Below are 21,398 nucleotides of genomic sequence, written 5' to 3' on the forward strand. Positions count from 1 at the left end.
GTCGGACTCCGGGCGCCGCGGCCATGGTGAGTGCCGAGGGCCCGCGGTGCGGGAGGAGGGCGAGGCCCCGTGGCGCCGGCCGACGGGCGGGAGGGACCTGCACAGGCCTGGCCTTCGGGCACGGACTCCGAGTAGCTTCGTTGGACACCTGCCCGGCGCGCTGGTCAGGGACAAGGATGCCCCTGGCATTTCCAGGTTACCTTTGGCTTAAACATCCCGTCGTAGTCTACGAAATTGCCAACCGGAGAATAAACGAGGACAACTTTTTTTTTTTTTAATGAAAGTAATTGTAAAAATATTTGGTGGCTAGTGTCATTCGATGTGACTGAAGGTGCTGTTCGTCCTTCTAGATTGTAAGCTCGGTGAGAGCAGGGACCGTCTTCGTCATGGCGCGCTCGCTGTAAACGGGGTGACCGGATGTTGAATTAACTCATTTGTTTTGGTGTTATTTTTTGGAGGAATTGTTAATTACCTTCTTGGTGACACCGATTCTTCTTTCCTCTTCCGAAGGCGTCCTTTAGTTTTCCTGCTTTAGAAATTAACGTATTGCGGGTAAATTAACTTGAGAGTAAGTTTTAACTTGCAGCACCACCTAGTGGGGAAATGTTGCATTAAACTCACCCTTTCATTTTCTTACTTTGCTTGTTGGAGCCCATTTGGCAGTTTGAAGTTTTTTCATAGATGAAATTAAAAATATCTCGGAGGTGAAGGAAGATAAGTACCTTGCTTCGTGACCATTAATGTGAGAGCACAAGTTGAGTGCTTACTGCCGCCTAAGCATGTCTCCAGGCATACTTCTAACCAAGATGCTTAAGTAAAATTAGGGTGTTCGGGGAGGAATGAATAAACAGATATAATTTGAGTGGCTGCTACGTGCCAGGCTCTATGCTGGATGCCTTCCCATGCAAGATCTCTTTAAGCCTTTCGAAAATCTCAACAGATACATATTGTAATATCCCCATTACAGACATGAGGATCCTGGTATTCAGAGAGGCTAAGTGATTTGTTCAGCGTCCCACAGCTTAAAGTAACAAAGCTAGATCTTAAATCAAGTTTATGTTCTTCAAATCCTGTACTTTTCCCTTTCCCTCCTCCCAACTTCCATAGAAAAAAAGCTCACAAAGGGTTGTACAGGGAGTGTGTCCCCAAGGAAGCCATTCATGTTATGTAGATGAAATGGCTCTATGTCACAGTCTTGGACATGATCCCTGTTCCTGGGCAGGCGTCTGTGGTGAGCACAGTTCATACTGTTGACCTCATTCGGGATGTGGATGGTGGGCAATGAAGCAGCTCAGGGAGTGTGACTGCTGCATTACCTACAACATGGTTCATAGCTTTCTTTGCAGCTACTCAGTGTGGACACTGATAATTCCATTTCTTTTCCAGAATACCCTGAGTTTACAAAGTCTTTAAGTGTTTAATAAGAATTTTAGATGATTTCCTATAGTGAGTCTTTGTGTGAAAAATTTAAGAAATTGTCATTTTAAAAGGAATGAATAGATATTTTAGTTCTTAGTAGTAAATATATTTTGATAACAAACTGTTGAATGTTTTTATCCAAGAGGCATTTTCATTTTTCTCTTTTGTTAGTTGTGGTTAAGGGTAGCTGACCCAGCAAGGAAGAGAAACCAGAAAATTGGTTCATGAGCATCCTTTTAAAATTCTTTATAGAATTAGTTGTCTTAAGTTTGCTGACTTTGCTCTCTGAATTACATTAATGTCAGTGATAAAATATTTTAGGATTTCTGATGTGAAAATGAGTTGCAGTTTCATGGTGGAGGATGCAGCTCAGTCCCCCACTGACCCTTTGATGTGGAACTCTCACATTAGTTCAGTCTTTCTGGGTGACAGTCCCTCTCTCACCTGAGCACACAGCAGCCTTGCAAGGTAAGGCAGGAAGTATTGGTTGGCATTTAGGCCAGAATGAGAACAAAGCTCTTCTGACTTCTAGAGTGCTCTTCTTTTCTCCCTCTGGCTATGATGTCTGGTTTTTTTCTGTTAAGACACAGATAGCATGGGAAGCATGGGCCCGTTAACCAATAGAGCTCTGGGTTTGTGATTTTCTTCACCAGGATGAGTAGGAACAAGGTGGACAGGGCACACAGGTGCTTTGGACTGTGCAGTGCTCTGGCCAGACTGTGGAGGGGGTTTGTCTCACTGGTGATCTCACTCTGATTTATATCTGTAGTCTAGAGGGTCTGTGGACCCTGAGAAGTTATTATACAAAATCCTATGTAAATGTGCATTTGTGTTTCCCCACTGTGGGGTTGGTTTTCATCAGATCTGAAAGGGAATAGAGAACCTGGATAGTTAAGACCCTTGTGAGTAAGCAGCAAAGGCTACTGAGATGGTGTGGGACCATCCAAAGAACAGCAGACCAGGAGTTTAGAGCCCTAAGTTCTAATTCTGGTCCTGTCAGTGGACTTACAGGGTATCCTTAGGAGAGTGTGTTTACCTCAGTTTCCTAAGTCCTAGAATGCTGACCATTGGTAATGGTCTTTGATAAGACCATTGGTCAACCTCAGTGGTATCTGAGAAGCTGATTGAGAGAAGCTGAATTGTGAAGTTGAGGCAGCAGTGAGGGGTGGTGAGACACAAGACCACAGAGGCAACTTACGTTGTGCAGAGTTAGCCTTGTTTTTGTCTATATTTTGAGAACCTTATATTTTGAGAACAAGGGAACCAAAGATGGTTAGAAATTGTGGTCCTTAAGACTTTTTTCTACATTTCTACATAAGGAAAACAACTATAAGGTTATTTAAGTTTAACCTCTACATTTCAGATGGTAACGTGTGTTCTTTTCATAGTCAGCAGATGCTCACTGGTTGACAGCAGAGGAGAGGAAACAAGTTATACTTGACCTCAAAGCAGCAGGATGGTCGGAATTAAGTGAGAGAGATGCCATCTACAAAGAGTTCTCTTTCAAAAATTTTAATCAGGTAATTATTACATATTCTGGTTAGTGCCATGGTCTGTTTTTGTCACCTTAGGCTGTAATTCTTTCTAATACTGCTGATTGTCTGATCCAGGATCCAAATCTTCTCTTCCTTAAGAATTCAGTGATGGTCACTCCATCCCGTTGACAGTTGCTACCACCCAACTGAGTGGGCGATTCTCAGTTCTGGGAGAAGGGGTGGGTTGTGTCATTTGGAAAATCAAATTCTGAAACCACTATTGCTTTGATTTGGTGTTGGTTAGGGGATTTAGTTTCCTTTCAAATTTCAAATAACATAATAAGAGAGCGTGAGTTTTTTATGTTTATCAGAAGGGGGCAAGTGTAAAAGCAGTTGAGAAGCACACAGCAGCTTGACTGATGTCCCTTGATTTTCTTGGATGGTTGTCAAGTTTTCTTTCTCCCTGTGGTTGTACTGCTGTCTCTAAATCATCTCCCAAGCTACACCTTCTTCTCTGATTGGCTATTTTCCCCAACCCAATAGCCAACATTTGAAGCCTTTCATAAAAGCTGACCTCCCTGTGAAGACTCAGCCTAACAAGGTAACTGTTCCATTAGGGCCCCACCCTGTTTAGAGAGTCATCTCCCATGACTTACCCTTCAGTTCTTACTCCATTGCATTTATATAAGGTCAGTGCTTTTGACTATTTCATGTTTGTTCAGTTAGTTTGCTAATCCTCTGGACAGATTTATTGTTTTTATTTATATTAGGTGTCAGCATCTATAAGGCAGAGACCGTGTTTGCTTAAATAACTCTCTATTGTACCTAATGCAATTCTGGGTACAAACAGGCAGTTGATAAATGCAGACATCGATTATGGTGTTTGCTAGTTTCTGGAAGGGTGTGTCAAGACCAGATTTCCACCAAAGAAAGCTTCGAAATGTTTTCCTAGTAAATGCTGTTGGCTCCACTGAGCTGCATGCCCTGTTCTGCTCTCCATCCATCTGGCTTCCAGCCTTCTGTGAGTCTCCCAACAACTGAGAGGAAACCTGGACCAGGCCAACTGCCTATCCCTGTTGCTCTATGTGCTCAAAAGCTCTTGTCAGGGGCTTAGCACTATGTGGCTGGTGGCAGGGAATCCCATTGGTACAGTAAGCGTGTGCATAAGCTCTAGGTAGCATTTTCCAAGCTTATTAAAATTCTTACATGTGTACAGCTTGACTTCTTTAAGCCTGGGCTAATTTATTGGTCTTGAACATGTGGCTTAAAGTACTTGAGTAGTGTTGCCTTAGGCTCTGCCCATGAGTCAGTCGTCCAGCCCTACTCTAACCTTGTTCTGGGGTGACTTTCAGAAATGGAAGGAAAGGGAAGCTGTCCAGAGCATCCTTGATTAATTGTAACATTCACCAGGAAATTGAATTAACTAGACTTTTTTCCCCCTTTGTCCATCTTTTAGGAAAAAGAGGCAGATGACAAGAAAATAAGCTGATGTCAGGGAACATAATCAGAGAACTAGCACTGAGGTCCTATCCTGGAGTCAGTGTTCCAGCTAGGCTCCTATGACTTCTGCATGTATAGTGGTGGCCTGTAAGTGTCATGACAACTGTTAGTGCCTACCAGCCAGAGACTGCCAGGAACACACCAGTAGTGGAACAACTTGGGCTTATTGCTTGTTGAAGTGAGTTAGAATGCACACCATAGGGAACTGTGGGTGTCTCAGGAAGACAGTGTTACTCATTACAGGGTTTGGGCTTGTGTTAGTGATTTAGGAGAGTTTTTAAGGAATTAGGCTTTGCTCTGGAGTGAATGCTGTTAGAAAATGGGTAATTCTATAATTCAGTATTTTTTTTTTCTTAGATTGAAGAAATCCTTTTTAAATTTCTTTTAAGTATAGTTGGTATACAATATTATATTAGTTTCAGGTGTACACATAATTCAGAATTTTAATAAATCTTACCTACAGAGAGAATAAAGAGGTAATTGGTAACAAGAATAGTCACTCATTAGCTGAGAGGGGGGATGTTTGGTATTTTGTTCATGGTTTGTCTATATTCAGTTAGCATTACAGAGTAGTCTTATTTTTATCTTAATTTCCTAGAGACCACTTGGTCACCTCAAACACAGAACAGGATTTGATCAGGTAAAGGTAAAAGTTGGTGATGACATGTGGCCCAAGGCCCCCATCCAGGATTCCTGCAGCTTTCTCTGAGGGGGGTCTGCTGGGTCCTGATGGCTTCCAGGAGAGGGGGGTGCAAACTACACAAAGTGGCGTTGTCTAATGTTGATGTTTACGTTCAACACCGAGGCCTAGTTGACGGTCTCGGGCCAGCTCCTAGTGTCAGGGCTGCTTTTCTCTTTCTCACAATTGATGCTTAAAGTGGTGACCCTGTGGCATTGACAGAGCCTCACTTATCTTTCATTTAGGATGGAAAATCTATTTTTTAAAATTGTAAAACAATAACATAGAACATTAAAATAGGTTGGTATATAAAAAAAATCCCATTGTAAATACTTTCATCTTTTTTTCTATTCTGTTCTAGTCTTTCTCCATAGATGTAGTTTATTCATAATGTGGCCATTGTACATGCACTTAAATTTTTAGATTTAGTTTAGTTTTTATTGTAAAAGGAATATTTGTTAACTTAAATATTTATTCAGCATTTTCTCTGCACCAGGCACTGTAAGCTCATGTATGTAGCTTTCATTCTTGTGGGGAAGGTGGGCAATAAACAAATGAATAGATAACATGATTTCATGTTAGGATATCAAAACAGAGAATGATGGAAGGGTGAGTGCACTATTTAAGATGGAGTGGTCTGGAAAGGCCCCTTTGGGGAAGGGACATCTGAGGCCTGAATAACATGAAGGAGCTCAGCTTGTGAAGAACCAAAGGAGGAACATTCCAGATGGAGAGAACTACAAGGACAGAACGCCTGAAGCCGGGGTGATCTTGCTGAGATTCCTCATATATTTTGAAGATATGACAATTGAGACTTGCCGTTAAATTGGATGTGAGAGAGGGGAGTCAAGGGTGATCCCAAGGTTTTAGTTTAAGCTATAGGGTAAAGGGTGGTGCTGTTGGTGTCATTTATTGAGCCAGGGAAGACAGCATGGAGGGCAGGGTATTAAGAATCCTTAATCCTTGTACATCAGGTTTGAGATACTTATTAGTCACCCAAGTGACTATTGGGTTAGCACTTGGATTTATGAGGCTGCAGTGCAGGCCGGAGATACCAGTTTGAGAATCATCAGAGGGGATAATTGTGAGAGTGCAGTCCTGGATCAGCAAGAGAGGACAGGATGAAATGGGCAGATGGAGGTGCAGACATGATGTGCCCATTAGAAAAAGAAGGCAGAGTCTGTGTGTATAGATGCAGTTAGGTTGCTACATTTGTCCTGGGGAGAAGATAATTCTCTTCTGAATTTTCCTATTTTTTTTTAAGTGAGGTCATAAATTGAGAACAAGCAGGGGTGAGAGGGAGGAGTGTTGGAGATCTGGGAAGATAGGAAAAGGAATGGAATGGTCATCTTGGAAATGGGGGCTATGGCAGTGAACTAACAGGGGAAATGTGGCCAGTTGCTGGGTGGTTCTCAGTGTCGCTAGAAATGTGTGGTCAAACATTTAAAGTGAAGATTTTGTGTGTTTTGTCCAGCCACGTTCAGCCGCTTGGGCGCAGGCTTGGAGTAGGTGTGGAATTGAGCTTAACAAGGGCTGAACTTTTGCCAAATGAGTGTAATGGAGTAACAGAGGGGCAGGAGAGAGATGAAAACATAGGATCATGGAGTCTAAGCTGGCGAGGAAGGCAGAGCAGCTGCGATGTGGAGATGGGATAGTGAAGAGATGGGAGTGTCATTTCATATAATCTTTTTGGAGGGCAATTGAGCAATGTCTGTCAACTTTTAAAATACACGTATCCCATTGTCCTGCTCCAGAAATTTATCTTCTAGATGTAATCCTGCATACATGCAAATGGGTATGTGAGGATGTCCATTATAGCCCCTATAATTTTTTAGTGGGAGCAAGCATTTCCACGTGCATGTGCACACCTTGGGAAGACCACGTCTCCCTCGCCGCAGCCCTTCCCTTGGCAGGAGTCGGGCAGCCTTCTGTACTCCACGTGCTCCTAGCAGTGGGAGCACCTCTTCTGGCCTCAGCTCTGTAAACTGGAGGAAACCGCCATCAGAACTGGTCCCTTCTTCCTTATGAGAGTTCAGTCCACACTGGGTGTTAGTATATTACATTTTTAATCTTTGCCGAACATGTAGGTAAAAAATATATTGTTTAGTTTGTTGGGTTATGAACATTTTTGAGTTTTTTATGTAGTCTTTTCATTTTACCTACAATAAACCTTCAGGAGTAAAATTACATTTGGTTTTTAAATGGTTTGCTTAAGCAGTGTGTGTAAAATGGTATCACAAGTTTGCTTTAGAATTCATTTCTTTTGTTTCTGTAGAAAGTGAACCATACATTTTAGAAACATTTTCAGTGATCGTAGATGAAAAACTTATTTCTCAAAGCTTTGGGTTATCCTAGGTTTTACTCTAATAATAAATAACCAGCAAAATACATTTGAACTTTTTTCCTCTTTGAGGTTTTATCCAGGATATGATTGGTCCACATGCATTTGATAGCTCAAATGGGTGCAAATACTTAGAGATTATAAATATGAAAATTCTTAAGGGATTGTAATAGTGTAGGTGGCTGAAGTGGCCATAGATTTCAGTTGCTGTTAGCCTGCTGTCCTTGGTGGCAGCGCACCTGCAGTATGTTGTTGGTTGATGGACAGTGCGATGATGACAGTGGCTGTGAGTAGTCAGAGCATGGCAGTGCTAGGACTCGAGGCAGGAAGTTTCCATACTTGGAGTGTTCGGACTCAGACAGGGTGGGATTGGCATTTGTAAAGTTTTGCTTTTTTTCTTTTCGTGTGACATAAGGAGGGAAAGGTCTCTAAGTGACATATAAACTTATTCTTAGATGTTTGGCAACTGCAAGGCATCTGCATTGAAAGAACAAAAGGTCAGCAATGTGAGTGTGAGTGTCCCATAAAGATAAATGTTGTTATGCATTGTCATATGTGGGAACAAACGGGACGCTTACGAAATCAGAGGAACTTTTAAGCTCCACAAGTAGGTGCAGAAGGGGAGGCTTTGGAACCCAGGAAACAGCTACTTTAGATGCCAGCAGGTGGAGCCCTCCCAGGGCAGGAGCCCTGGCTGGCTGGGCAGCAGCACAGCCTTCCTGGGATGGCAGTCCCCATTGTCTCCCTCCCGGATACTGGGACCACTTTTTCAGCATGGAAGCAAGCTTAGTGTCAGGAACAGGTAAGCAGTGGTGGTGGGCACCTGACCTGGTTTGGTACATTTGGGTGAATGAGGAATTATGGGTGGAGGATAGAGTTTCTAGTTGGAAATGGAGAACACCTTTGATTCAGGAGAAAGGGACTGAGTTTTGTGAGAAAGAACTGTGATTTCCTGCCTTCTTGGAGTTGCTCCTGTACCTTGTCTGTACTTTCTTAGGTGGGTCTGCCCACAGGGCATTCGGTTTTGTTAGGTTGAATCGTGAACTGGTCGATATCCAGTCAGTTTCGACCTACAAAAATGGCACTTTTACATGGTTCAATCTGATAACTTGTCAAAGCGTAGTGTTTGTTATAGAGCAGGGTCTAAGTTTTATTTGTTCTATAGCTGGTCATCACGTTTGGTTACTATAAGTGCTTCCATTAAAAGATTTTTGGAGTTGGAGTGAGAAGGGGTATTCTCAATGGCCCAGGCCATGGCGGTGGTGGTGGTGGTGGTGGGGTGGTTCTGTGCATCTGTTTGCAGTGGCACCGTATGTGAGTTTGGAGTTCATAAAATGTTTCCCTTCTTGTGCCCAGAGCTTTCGCTGTAGAGCAGTTGAAAGTTACTGTTGCTGACTTATTTTTTTGTTGAGGAATTTGATACTGGGCTTATGGTTGACATTTTGAAACACAGTGAAGTCAAAGGCTTGATGATACCAGAAGAAAGACACCTGTCAATAAAAGTCTTAACAGTCCTCTAGAGGACGTGGTGGTCTCAACAGCTCTTACGCCGAACGAATTAATTCAGGTTTTATTGTCCATTTTTGTGTACCAAAACTTGATGCACATCAAAATTATAAATCAGTGATGCAATAATATAAATGTCACATCTGAATACTCTTGAAAGTGGATACTCACTCTGCCTGGTTAGAGTAGGGAAGCAGTCCCAGAGAGGATGCTCCCAAGGCTTACGCATCATACAGATCAGAAAGTGTCATTTTGCTTTTAAAATATGGGCTGATGTCTGTGTGTCTGGAAGCCAAAGAAAGTGAAAACTTGTGTGGTTTTCACACATAATAGCCTGTGCTTAGCCTGTGCTTAGCATGTGCCCATTGTAACCACAGCCACCTGGAAACCTTAGAAAGTGTCCTTAGCTGTCACTGTAACAGGGAGTAGAGATACTCATATTTTAGCAAACTTGATGTAAGATTTGAGATGCTATTAAAAGTATCTGGGTGGTGTATTCATGTTGGCATTCACTTGGGAGTTATTCTGGAGTCCCAGGGAGCCCTTGGCATGCCCATGCTGATCTCGTCAGTGGCGGCTGGACATCAGTGTTGGTGCCACCAGGATAGGAAAATGAGAGTCCAAAATGTTATCATTTGGAATCTTGCTTCTGCTATTTATGTTATACAATAGAGTTAGACCTTATACGTATTTGTAAAAACACATGCAATAGATAGATGAGGGGAAATGTAAAACAGGTGTCAAAAATGCAAACATGACAGTGTGAGAATGCTGTGGTCATTACACTGTCCTTTAATAAAAATGGACTTTTAACTGCATCATTTTTTCTTGATCGTATAGTAAATCTTCTGTTTACAGAACTTAGCCTGAGTATTTTGTAAAAGTCAAACAGCCAAGAAATATAATTTCCTCAACAGTCTTTGTCTTGCTCTTTTGCAGATGGCATAAAATCAGGTGTGTAAAAAATAAAAAGCAGTTTGAGCTGACGTGAAAGGTATTTCAGATTTATGCTTTGCAGATGATATTGGTATGATTAATGCATTCATTGCTTTTTTTATTGCTTTTCACAGATAATGTACATGATGCATGGAAAATGTTGTGCGTTTAAATCTTTGCCAGGTTTAGACTGTGAATATCAACAGATGTTATCATATAAGTACTATAATCATTATAAAATAAAAAATTTGTCATGAAATGCATTGACATAAATTTCATTTATGTAAATTACCTTCATTAGTATAAAACCTTAGTGTAGCTGTTAGAGTTTGCAAAGCACTTTAGATGAGATTAACTTGATATAATGTGGTCACAAATGGGTTGCTTTAAATTTAACTGACAAGAAAATAACACTCAAAAGTTAGGAAATTACTGAGGCATTTTTTTCAGCCTGCATTGCTGGTACCGCTTACACAGGTTGAATATGAATTAATAACAGTGGACTGCTGACTCAGTAATTACAGAAAATAATTTAAAGGAGACCTTAAATAATAACTTAAAAGTAGTTTGGTTTTGCTATTTTCTCTTCTGTTTCTGTTTTTCTTTGGTATGCCATTGCTTCAATACGGCCATTATCAATAGTGTTCAGGTTTACACAGCAAGTTTTGTCAGTAGGGTTTTGGCGCTTTAGGGCCATGACGTAGAAATTTGTATTTAGCTGCTTTAAAATATTGGATTTTGGGTGCCTGATGGCGTGGCCTTATCAGCTAGTTAGCTCTTCCTAGCAGCAAATAGTACGCTGCACTCAAACGTTTCTGTGGATGGGTTGTGACCATTTGCGCTGTCCTCAGGAGGGATTCGGCCCACCAGTGCATATGGGTGGGCGAGGGTCTTCTACTCTGGCTCTGAGCTCTTTGTGTTCCGCTCTTTTTTCTACATTCTTTTGAGTAAAACAAAGCAGTACATCCTCTCTGCTGTTTTGTAGATAATTTACCATTATATTGCCCTTCTGATCTCGATTTGAATGAAATCACTGAATTTTACTGAAGGACAGTAAACCAGACTGAGATCATGGGTTTGTTAGTAGTCACACTGGGTCATGTCACAGTTAGTAGGTGCCAGATCACATCTCTGGTTCCTACAGCAACATTTTTAGATCCTGCTGTGATACAGAAGGTATTTTTTTTTTTTTTTGGAGTTATCTTATTTTCCAAGGACTATCTGTTGGTACTTTTCTACCTTAAATGGATTTGACCATACTTCCCTGAGAAAGGCCCTGTTCACCAGCTAAAACACACAAAGCTGTACTTGTTTAAGAACAAATATCACTGTTGAGCAATCAGAGGTCATTTAATTATATCATTAAAATCAATCTCATCAAAACAGCATACACTGCTAATGAATCTCTTTGCTTCTGTGCTCTCAGCTGGCAAGGCAGGACTGGCTTTTACCCATATCATTCATCAAACTGACTTCATATGCCCTGTCCTCACTATTGCAGCCCTGGCTGTGGATGTGCACCAGGCGCTTGGAGTAGACCCAGTCGGGGCTGGGAGCTCCCTGGTTTCTCCACCGAGAGCCAGTGACCCTAGCTCTGTAGGGATTAGTAGTGTAGTGAGGCCTTTGAGCTGGCAACCACTGGAGTGAGCATTGCTTTGGGCCCAAAGTGTGGAAGGTGGAAGATGCAAAAGAAGTACATAATTTCATTTTTGCTCAGGAGAAGACTCAGTTTTGTTGGGGTGGTGGCACATCTGAATTGTACAAGATAGTTGATTTTTAAAATTGCCATGTTAACCAGGCACTAAAATGTGAAGTAGTAATAAGCTGAAGGAGTTGTACTCTGGAAAGGCTGCCTAGAGAAAGGACAGTTTTGAGATGGCCATCAAGGGTCTGATAGGGTTTTTTGAGGGAAAAAGCTAAGGGAGAGGTCAACAGGTGGCATAGGTCAAGGACGGAGGAAGAGGGCACATCCGATTTTAATGTGTTGAGGAGATGAGGGCCCTCAGATTGGTTCAGTGAGCTGGGCTGAAGACTGACAGCAAGGGTCCTTGTGCTCTCTCCCTGGGTTTAGCGTTGCTTCGGGTTTAGAGTATCTGAAAGACAGCTCTTGTCTTTCTGTCTTTCTCCAACTTGCCTGTTTTTCCCAGTAGTACCACATCCTCTCAAGCACCCAGATTGGAAACTGAGGAATTATCTTGGTGATCACTCACCAAGAACCGGTCAGTCTTCCTTTAGTGTCTTTCACCAAGACCGAGCTTCTGCTTAGGTACCCTCCCCTCCCCCTCAAGTACCTTGCTGTAGGTGTGTCCTGACAACCTTCCCTTTCACCTCTAGGTCCTGTGTGCTTCCAGTGGCCTGCAGGCTGCTTTCTTGTGACCAGGTTGGTCTCTGCTCAGAAAATCGCAGTTCCTTATTATTATCTTACAAGATATCTTTTCAGAGGTTTTCAAAGCTGCCCTAATCCTACCGCTCACTACTTCTCTACAAGAGGCATTTTTACTCAGTTGGAAATTAGAAGTGTAAAATACCTGAGAGGTCACCTAGTCCTTCCTCTCACTGAAGAAACGGGGAAACTGAGGCTTAGAAAGGGGGAGCACAAAACATTATTGGCCATGCTGGAGCTGGAGCCAAGACCCTCAGCATCTCAGTTCATTTCTTTACTACTTTATGCAAGCTATTCTTCACCTTTCTATGCTCCATTCTACCTGTCCTACTCCCATCTGTCCACATTCCACCCACTTCTAGAAAGTTTTTCCTGACTCTTACGCACTCAATACTAATAAACAATTATTAGTTTACTTACTGTAGGCTGGGCACTGTGCTAGACACTAGAGGTGCAGTGGTGAGCAAAGCAGATATTGCCCCTTTTTCATGGAGCTTACAGTATAGTGGGGGAAGGAGAGCATAACAAAGAAACCAATGAATATGTAGTGGGAAATTATGTTAAGTGCCATGAAGGAAAATCCTAATAGCTAATGTTTAATGAACACTTAAAGTCTGGGCTGGGCAAATGGTAAGGACACTACATGTATTTATTCATTTAATTCTTGTAAAATCTTGTGAATTAGATACTATTTCCCTCATTTTATGAGTGAGGAAACTGAGGTTTAGATTAAGTGACTTGCCCAAGGCCCTACTGCTGGTAAGCAGTGGAGTTGAGCTTTGATTGCAGGCAGTCCCTACCTTTCGCCAGCGTGGAGACTGCCTCTCCAACAGAAGAGTGTCATTAGAGGGAGTAATGAGATGACCTAATTCAGTTTGAGAGTGGTGAAGGAAGGCCTCTCTAAGGAAGTGATAAACTGATGTACTTTTTTCTTTTTGCCCACTGAGGCATTTTATTTGCACATATGTATTACATGCCTAGGAAAAGAATCTCAGATTTTCTGTCCTGTGTGTTTTTGCCTTGCTTCTTCCTGGTCCATGATGCCAGCTGAGGTTGTTAGTACAATGGATAGGAGCAGGTTATTCTGCCATTTTTCTAGATCTTTGGGTTGCACATCAAATATGAGGCTCCACACTCGTTTAACTTGCCCGCGGGGTTCACAGCAGTTTTCCCAGCTGTATGATCAGTGATTTCAAATTCATGGATGTAACCATTCCCACAGCTAGAAATTGGACAATGACTTTGGAGCATGGCCTAATGAGAACCTGGTGTTTGCCTCTCCTTTTGGCATTGTTGATGCTCTTGATAGCACCAGCCAGGACATTCATGTGTACCATTATGGCGACACTGAGAGATGGTGGAAAGACGACAGGAGGGGTGCGCATGCGGTGTTACAGGAAGTGGGTAGGCTGTCGCTAGACTTTCAAAGGCTCACCGCCCTCCAAAGAAAAGGACTGCCTAGTGGAAGGAGGCGGTTGAAGGGCTGATGCCTTTTTTAAAAAAAGACCAATCAGAGTACTCAGAGGTTGGAGTGGAGGGGGAGAGAGCAAAAATTACATGGGGAGAATAGTAAGGAGCCTGTTACAGGTATCCAGGTGAGACAACAGGAGATTGTAGCCTGGGGCAGTGACAGAAGGGAAGCAGAGAGGTATACAGGTTGGAGCTATATTTTGGAGTTTAAAGAGAAAACTCAAGTTTCTCTAGGGAAGAGTGGTAATGGGTTGTGAGGAAGGAGAGCTGGGGTTGTTAAGATGACTCCCAGATTTAGGACCTGGAGGCACTGAGTAGTCGGAAGTGATATTTACTGACCTGGGGAATTGTGGAAGAGGAGCAGGAGTGGGATGCAGGAATCTAGGTTTCTGATTTGGATGTCACTGTGAGTTACTGTGAGACATCCAGATGTGAACTTGAAAGGTAGTTTAATGTCTGAGTTAGGAACTCAGAGTAGAGATCTGGGTTGGAGATAATTGGGGAGTCATAGGTGCGTATGGAAAAACCCAAGATAATAGAAGAGATCACTCAGGTAGAAATTATAGTGTGAGAAGAGAATAGAGCTCAGAACTCAGTCCATTTAGGGATTGTATAGAAAAAGAATTACTGGCAGAAGACTGAGAAGAACTTTTTAGTGAAATTGGAGGGAAATCAGGCCAGGGTTGTATCACAGAATCCAAAAGAAGATGGTGTTTTAAAAAGAAGACAGGAATAAATTTTGTTGAGACTCCAAGTAAGATGAGTACCAAAGGATGACCATTGGATTAAGTGGCATGAAGGTCATCAGCAACCACAGCAAGATGGTCTGGATGGGGTGGGGGTGCAGGCCAGCCTGGAGACAAAGTAAAGCTCATGTGCCTTCTACATGTCCTTGTAGGCACAGACATTACTCTGTGGTCTGTTCTTTCCATTTAGAATTTAGCCCACAGGTTATCTTGCTTGTGGTGTTCTTTCAGCCTTGTTTTGATAATGAACCTGTGAACATTAGAGCTGGAAGGGATGAGGCAGCCGACGTCTAGGGGTGAAGTGGTTTGCCCAAGTTGACAAACCAGTGGCAGAATTAGGATGTGACTAAGTGCAACTTTGATCATGCAGCAGAGAAATGTAACTACTTGCTTGTATCTCTCTCCAGCTAAGATATAAGCACCTTGAGGGCAGATGCTTGGGTTGTACCTGTGTAGCTCTTGCCAGTACCCAGCCCAATGTTACCTAGGTGTATCTTTAGTATATGAGGTCCCGTGATTGCATTCACTGTTGGTGATCCTAGTCAGTGTCTTTAGCCCCAGGAGAACATAGTGTTTTTCATCTTTTTGTCTCCTATAGGTTATTACCTAGAACTCTTTCTCACCAGGGACTTTTCTTCTCTCTCATTTCCTTACTCCCAGACACAGATGGTTTCTAATGGTGACCGGCTTATGTGGCTGCTAAGTTGCTGTGTATGATGGGGTGATCTGTACGTAGTACGATGACACACTTAAAAAAACAATTTATGTGAATGTATATTTTGTGAGTATGTATGTATATATGTATGTATGTATGTATGTTTGGGGTCACATAGTAGATTTTTTTGCTCAGTTGCTTTTTCACTTAATGTATGGTGAACATTTTTCCCTGTTAGTAAAATATTTTATTTCATGATTTTTAATGGTGGGATATATGTACTATTCCATTGAACAAAAGGCTATATTTAATTTAGTCAATATCTTTCTATAGTAACTAACCATCTTCATAGATAGGCTTTATGAGCCTACCTTTTCTAAATACTCCATGTAAATGCTGTCAGTTGATTGCACAGAGTCATACCAGGCTCTTCTTGCTAAAGATACTCAGACCTTGATGCCCATTGAGATCAGGCATGAAAAAAAAAAAGTAAATAGAAATCATCGCCTAGATTGAGTTGATCTGTTGAAGGTAAAAAAAATCAAGCCCTTTAAGTTACTTGAGAAGGTTAGAAGGAAAATGTTATGTTATAGGGCTTTGTAGCTACCATTCTTACAGCTTAGTGCAATAGTGTAGGGACTATTTTCATAAAAATGTTTCTCTTTTAGAGATTTTTTTCAGATAAAGAAGGCTTGTTGAATTGGGAAGAGTTATTTCAGAGGAAATTAAATCTTTGTAAATCCTCTATCACATTTTCACACTTGCCAGTTCTCTGGCAAATGATGACTTTCAAACGGTTTAGGAAGGGTTTCTTGAAAGGAAACACTTCTATGTTTTATACATATTCATCTTTTTATTTTTGAAATGGATAGGTAAGAGAAAGTTGTATTTTCTCTTTGTGTTTGTCTATGGGAGATATTGCTGGTTCTGAAACTCAGAATAGTAATTACTTATCGTGATTTTTAAAAAAAATTTTGCCCAGTGAGAATGTTTTCTTGGGTGTGATGAATGACTCCAAAGAACTTTTAGAGCACAACTGGTGATGTTGGCCAGGCGCTGGAGAGTCGCTGCTGCTGAGAGATCAGTAACTGTTACATCTTAGTTTGGTATGCTTGGTGGTGTCTAATCATGTCATGTGCTTGGGAACCATGAAAGAATTTTCTTTTCAAGTCTTAGTGCATCATTTCTCCGACCCTGATCAAAGGTTGGAAAACTGGTATTATATACATAGCCAGGGTATTCATAACTGTCTTACATTCTTAATCTTCTGGATATTTGGTTGAAATATATCTATGCCTCTTAAATATTGAAAGCATAATATCCTTTAACCTATAACTGCAGAGTTATAATGAATTTTATGTGAAATATTTAGTTGTGGACCACATCTTCAGCTTTTTATATGCCACAGTGGTCTTTCCCCCACCCCCCTTCCATTGTCTGATAGTGAGGTCATTTTCAGTCCTCTGAGAAATTCTATTCCCAGCCAGATGCGGCTCATATATTAAAAGTAGCACCTGTGGCTAATATCACAGCAGCTTACCATAAATTTACATGGTAACTAGGATTATATCTGTCAAGACTGTTAAAAAACATCTAGATTTAATTTGATTTCCAGTATTGTAGAAGCTATCCAACATTTTGCTTCATAACTATATTTTAAAAGTTAAAAATCACTCCATTGTTAAGTTTTATAGCACTCCTAGTGCCCATTAAGTTGATTTGTTCAATGGAGGTCAGAGTAAAGCAACTTGGCTACATTAAGATCGGAAACCAACCCATTTGTGACAAATATAGTCCTTTCGTGTGAATCTTCTCAACGTCTCTGCTCTGATTGGATTCAGGTGTAGCTTATGTCAGTAGCATTTAACCTCAAAAGAATGAGCAATGTGATTGGGTGGTTGTAAATTATGGAGCGTTTTGCCTTTGCTTGTTTGAACGTAATTGTTGATTCCGCTGCCTGTGCTTGACTGAGCCACTGCATCTGCCTATAAACAAGTAGCTGGCTTTAAAGACATCTTGGAAAGTTGGGGTATGTGCCCTCACCCCTTTGCCTCCTTTATGTGACCCTTCCTAAACTTTTATTCCCTGTTATCCTTTGAGTCATCTCCCACATGTTATGATTCGCACACCTGCAGTTATAAAATTATTTTGGGGTGTCATTATATCATGTTGTTCACCAACTTTCCAGCATTTGTGAATACAATAATGATTCACCGTAAATCAAGATAATTTACAAGTTACAGAGAATCTGCTTCTACAAATAAGAATTGAATGATTAATTTCTTTGGTGTCCTCCCATTTGAACATGGCTCCTTAAAAAGAAACTGGTAACATATTTCCTTATATTTGTGAAAGTAACAGTCCAAACTGAATTAAATATAAGTTCAGCCTTCAGGACATTTAGTCTTATAAGACATGTGAACAAATATAAGCCAATTAAGAAGGAAGCAACGTCTTTTTCATCATCAGTAGTTGTGATTGCCTTAGCAGTAATCTTGCTCCTGAGTGAGAGAATCATAAAAAGTGTTGGCAGCGAGGGTTGGGCAGCATGTAGCCCTCAGCACAGGGCCCCTAACCCTTAGTGGGCATGCCGACTAAAGTTGGAGCTCATTGTGGAGGCTGTTGACCACCTTTCTGGAGGTAAGTTTATAAACCTCTGAGCCAGAGCCTCACCAAGGAAGTGGAATGGTAGCTAAGAATTCCTATGCTGAAGAGGTTGTGGTGATGTGAAAAATGATTAGGAGCGAGGCTGAAATTACGGTATATATATTTAGTATATTACCAGGGATAGTTAATCACTTAATGGTAAAAAAAAAAATAATGACCAATTTGGAGTCTTGTAAAATATTTTTTGGTTGAATTATGACAGCTCTTGTATTTGTGTACCTAGGATAAATTTAGCCCCTAGGGTAACTTAGGTGCCCTGCTTGTGAATCTGGATTGCTGCTGCAGTTCCTACTCTAGAGAGGAGGGGTGATAAAAATACCGAGGGGATGTGCCCAGCAGCAGTCTCTCACACAGCTTTTCTTGATGGCTTCCTCCTCCACCTCCTTAATTCTTGCCAGGTCTTCATGATTGACCTTTCTGTTCTCTCCCCGCACACTTTAAGCTCCTTGAGGGGTGAGGACTGTGTCCCAGGGCCTAGAGCCCAGTAAGGTGCTTGGGGCAGGGCAGCAGATTAGTAAAAGTATGTATCCCATACTTGCAGGAGCTAACTGTTAGGAAGGTTCTGAATCTTCCAAATACATTAAAGTTTTCAGATCCTATATGGAAAGCAGAAACATAAGAAATTGATAACTTGTTTTGCTGACCACAGTTCTTTTTCTGTTTTGCTGACCTCAGTCTTCCATTCCAGTTGGTAGCACATGTCAGCTGACATTCTGAACGGAATAGGAATCATGAGTTTGCCGGCGATGAGGCTACCCTTGCCACATAGCCACTTTCAGGATCCCTGGATTTAGCCGGCACAGGGCCCTGGGGCTGCATCTGTCCAGTGGCCAAAGACATAACCTTAGAAGGCTGATTTTGAGAACAGAAATAAAATTTATTTTAGGAGACCTGCTTATTTTCAGAGAGAAGTATTATTTCTCCTCAATTCAGTATTGAGTTAAACCCTAATATAATCATTGAAGTATCCAGTGTCAGCTTTTATCCCTCATTAATGCTATTTTACCTTAAGTGGTTTGGATGTAGGAGAAATGGCTAATTTAAGGTCAAATGGAATAATTTTATAGCACTAAATATGTGTAAAGTACTTTTGCATGCATTGGTTTAAAAGACAATGTTTAGCTTGGTTCTTTCATGAGTAACAACTCATGTTGAAAATGAAAACTGATATTAACTGCATTTTTATTTAGAATTTTGTTTTAAGCTATACAAATTAGTATTGTGTAATTGATTTTTTAGATCATGGTATGTGAGTAAAGTACATATTTCTTCTAATGAAATCCTCTTTTGGCAAATTTTGGCTATTGTTGCTATTGGATGAACAAACATTAATTTTACGTGAAAATTTTTTTCATTCATATGTCAACATCTACTTTTTAAATATATGCAACTTTTCCTTCACTACATTATTAAAAATAAGTTTTATTTTAAAAATAAGAACTTTGTTGTAATGAGATTATGTTATAAATCTAATATTGAAGTATTCTGGGCCTGTAATTAAGAATGAGTTCTGCTGGTAAATGTTGGGAAGAGGCAAAGAAAAAAGTTACAATACATTGCCTATTTACAAATTAACCATTACCTGCCAAAAGCACATCAGACCCACACAGCGGACATCCGCTAATCCAGTGGTTAGCCATTCCGGGCTCTAATGCACACTGTTTTACACGTTAACGGTTTTGAAGTTCCAGGCCAAAGCTGACCTTTCACATGTGCTCCGTTCACAGTAGGACTCTCCACTCACTGCTTCCTGTCAGAATGGATTATGGTGACACAGCCCAGGGCTCACTTTGGCTGCAATTAAGTTTTTGATCAGAATTATTTCGTTCACAAACAATCACATTTGTTAAAATGTTACATCTGCCCTGAAAACCACTGGCAGCCTCTCAGTTTATCAGCATGATGTGAGTGTAATTCTTCATTTGTTTTTCATAAAATGGCAAACCATCTTATATATGTTAATTTTTTTCTTTTGCTGGTTTCTGCCTTTCATTTCATTGGGTTTGGAAGGAATTTGTGTCTTGAAATTAGTATGAATCTGCTCGTAGACTTTGGGAATTTGAATGGAATTGTTTTTGGTGCAGAACAAAATTATCCAGTTGAGCCAAGACTCAACTGCTATTTCCAAAAATTGTTAGCGGTGGTTCTGTTTCTCACACGAGGAAACGTTTTAGCTTTGTGAGTTTGGGGGTTCGAGGTTTTGAGTTTTGGTCTACAGTTCCTGTAGTCTCCATGTCTACAGTGTCTCTGCCTTTCAGTATTTATCATGATGCATGTCTCAGGATCTACCTCTGTTGCTGCTGACTTTGGGTACCGGAGTGGAGCCAGCAGTGGCCTTATTAGCCTTGCCTCTCAGCCTTGACTAGCTTTTAAAAGTCATTTTCTCACTAAGAAATGGCAGCAGAGCCATACCGAAGTAGCTTTTTCACTAACTAACCATTTTATGTCTATAATATGGTATGGCTATCAGTGGAACTTTTGAGTTTTATAGCTGATTTTCACTATTCGTCCAGTGTCATCAGCCTTTTGTGAACCCTCCTACTTTGGAGAAAAGACTCTTTACATGGTAGTGTGTTGGGTGGGGTACTTTGTGAACACAGGATTAGAGTTTGGATTAGAGTTTGACTTAGAATGGAAATTAACCATAAACTTAGTTTTGTGTGGGTATAGGCTGGGAGGCTGGTGCTTAGGTAGTATTGGGGGGCATGGAGAAGGTATACAGTTGGGAGGTTGTGAAGTTAGGAATGCTTGAACGTTGTCTGAAATTCAAGCATTAAATTTAGAAATTTTAATTACTTTTAAAATATATATTTATATTTAGAATGCTATTAAAGGAATTTATTACCACCTTTTTAAAAAATTACATTAAAACCCAAACCATTTCCCATTTATTTTGAGTAACCAAAGTAATTTATTACTAACTCATAAAATTACAAGTGGCAAAAGAAAGGTGCCACACCAAAAAAAATCTCTTTATTTAGCTATACTTTTTTAAGCTTTTTAATAAAGTAGGGCCTACCTGTACTTTGCTTAAATATAAAGCAAATAATAATATAAATTGGAATAATATAAATACTGGCTATATTAATTTAACCTTCATTTTCTCTAGTGTTGGGTTTGTGAGCATGTTTTTCTTAAATCCCTTACTATAAGTGTGTTTTTAGTCTTTAAAAATATCAGGGTTGGAATATGCATGACCATATTTACTGTATAAAGGAAATATATAAAGAAAATACTGAATAAAATTGAATTTTGAGAGAAAACACCAACCTGGAACCTTCTCAAACTAGGCATGTGTGAATTTCTTTTAGCTGTCATCATTCCGTGCTGCCCTACCTTGTTAGAAAGTGGTACACAAACAGAAGGTGGCTGGATAGAATTTGTACCTCAGTTACAAGCTTATGTTAATATAGTTGTTGATTTTCTTATATTCAAATTTTATTTTATTTTATTTTATTTTTAGATTCTGTAATTTTTAGAACTTTGTATCTATATCCTGTTAAGCTCATGTAATATGTGTGGAACATCTGCTGGGTCACCGGAACCTTCCTCATCATTGAAGGGGTTTTACTGAAATCTGAGGCAGTGCCCCAGTCCGTGCAAAAAAACAGGGACTGCCAA

General features: G+C 40.6%; 1 protein-coding gene and 1 pseudogene across 8 annotated transcripts in view; one reads left to right on the forward strand and one right to left on the reverse strand.

Moving 5' to 3' along the window:
• PCBD2 (pterin-4 alpha-carbinolamine dehydratase 2) overlaps nucleotides 1-21,398 on the forward strand; it is a 46,443-nt gene continuing 25,045 nt past the window's right edge. For 3 of the 8 annotated variants that reach the window (XM_011362334.2, XM_023531931.1, XM_011362333.1), the window contains exons 1-2: nucleotides 7-26; nucleotides 2,808-2,939. In XM_011362334.2, the coding sequence (XP_011360636.1) occupies nucleotides 24-26; nucleotides 2,808-2,939 (135 nt within the window). In that variant the 5' untranslated portion in view covers nucleotides 7-23. Of the gene's footprint in view, nucleotides 27-1,741; nucleotides 1,888-2,807; nucleotides 2,940-21,398 lie in introns of those variants that run through there. The other 5 variants (XM_011362340.2, XM_011362338.2, XM_023531932.1 and 2 more) reach the window with 3 other exon arrangements.
• Nucleotides 5,865-13,634, reverse strand: LOC111741144 (annotated as a pseudogene).

The sequence above is a fragment of the Pteropus vampyrus genome, unplaced genomic scaffold (assembly GCF_000151845.1).
Source record: "Pteropus vampyrus isolate Shadow unplaced genomic scaffold, Pvam_2.0 Scaffold74, whole genome shotgun sequence".
Taxonomy (NCBI): domain Eukaryota; kingdom Metazoa; phylum Chordata; class Mammalia; order Chiroptera; family Pteropodidae; genus Pteropus; species Pteropus vampyrus.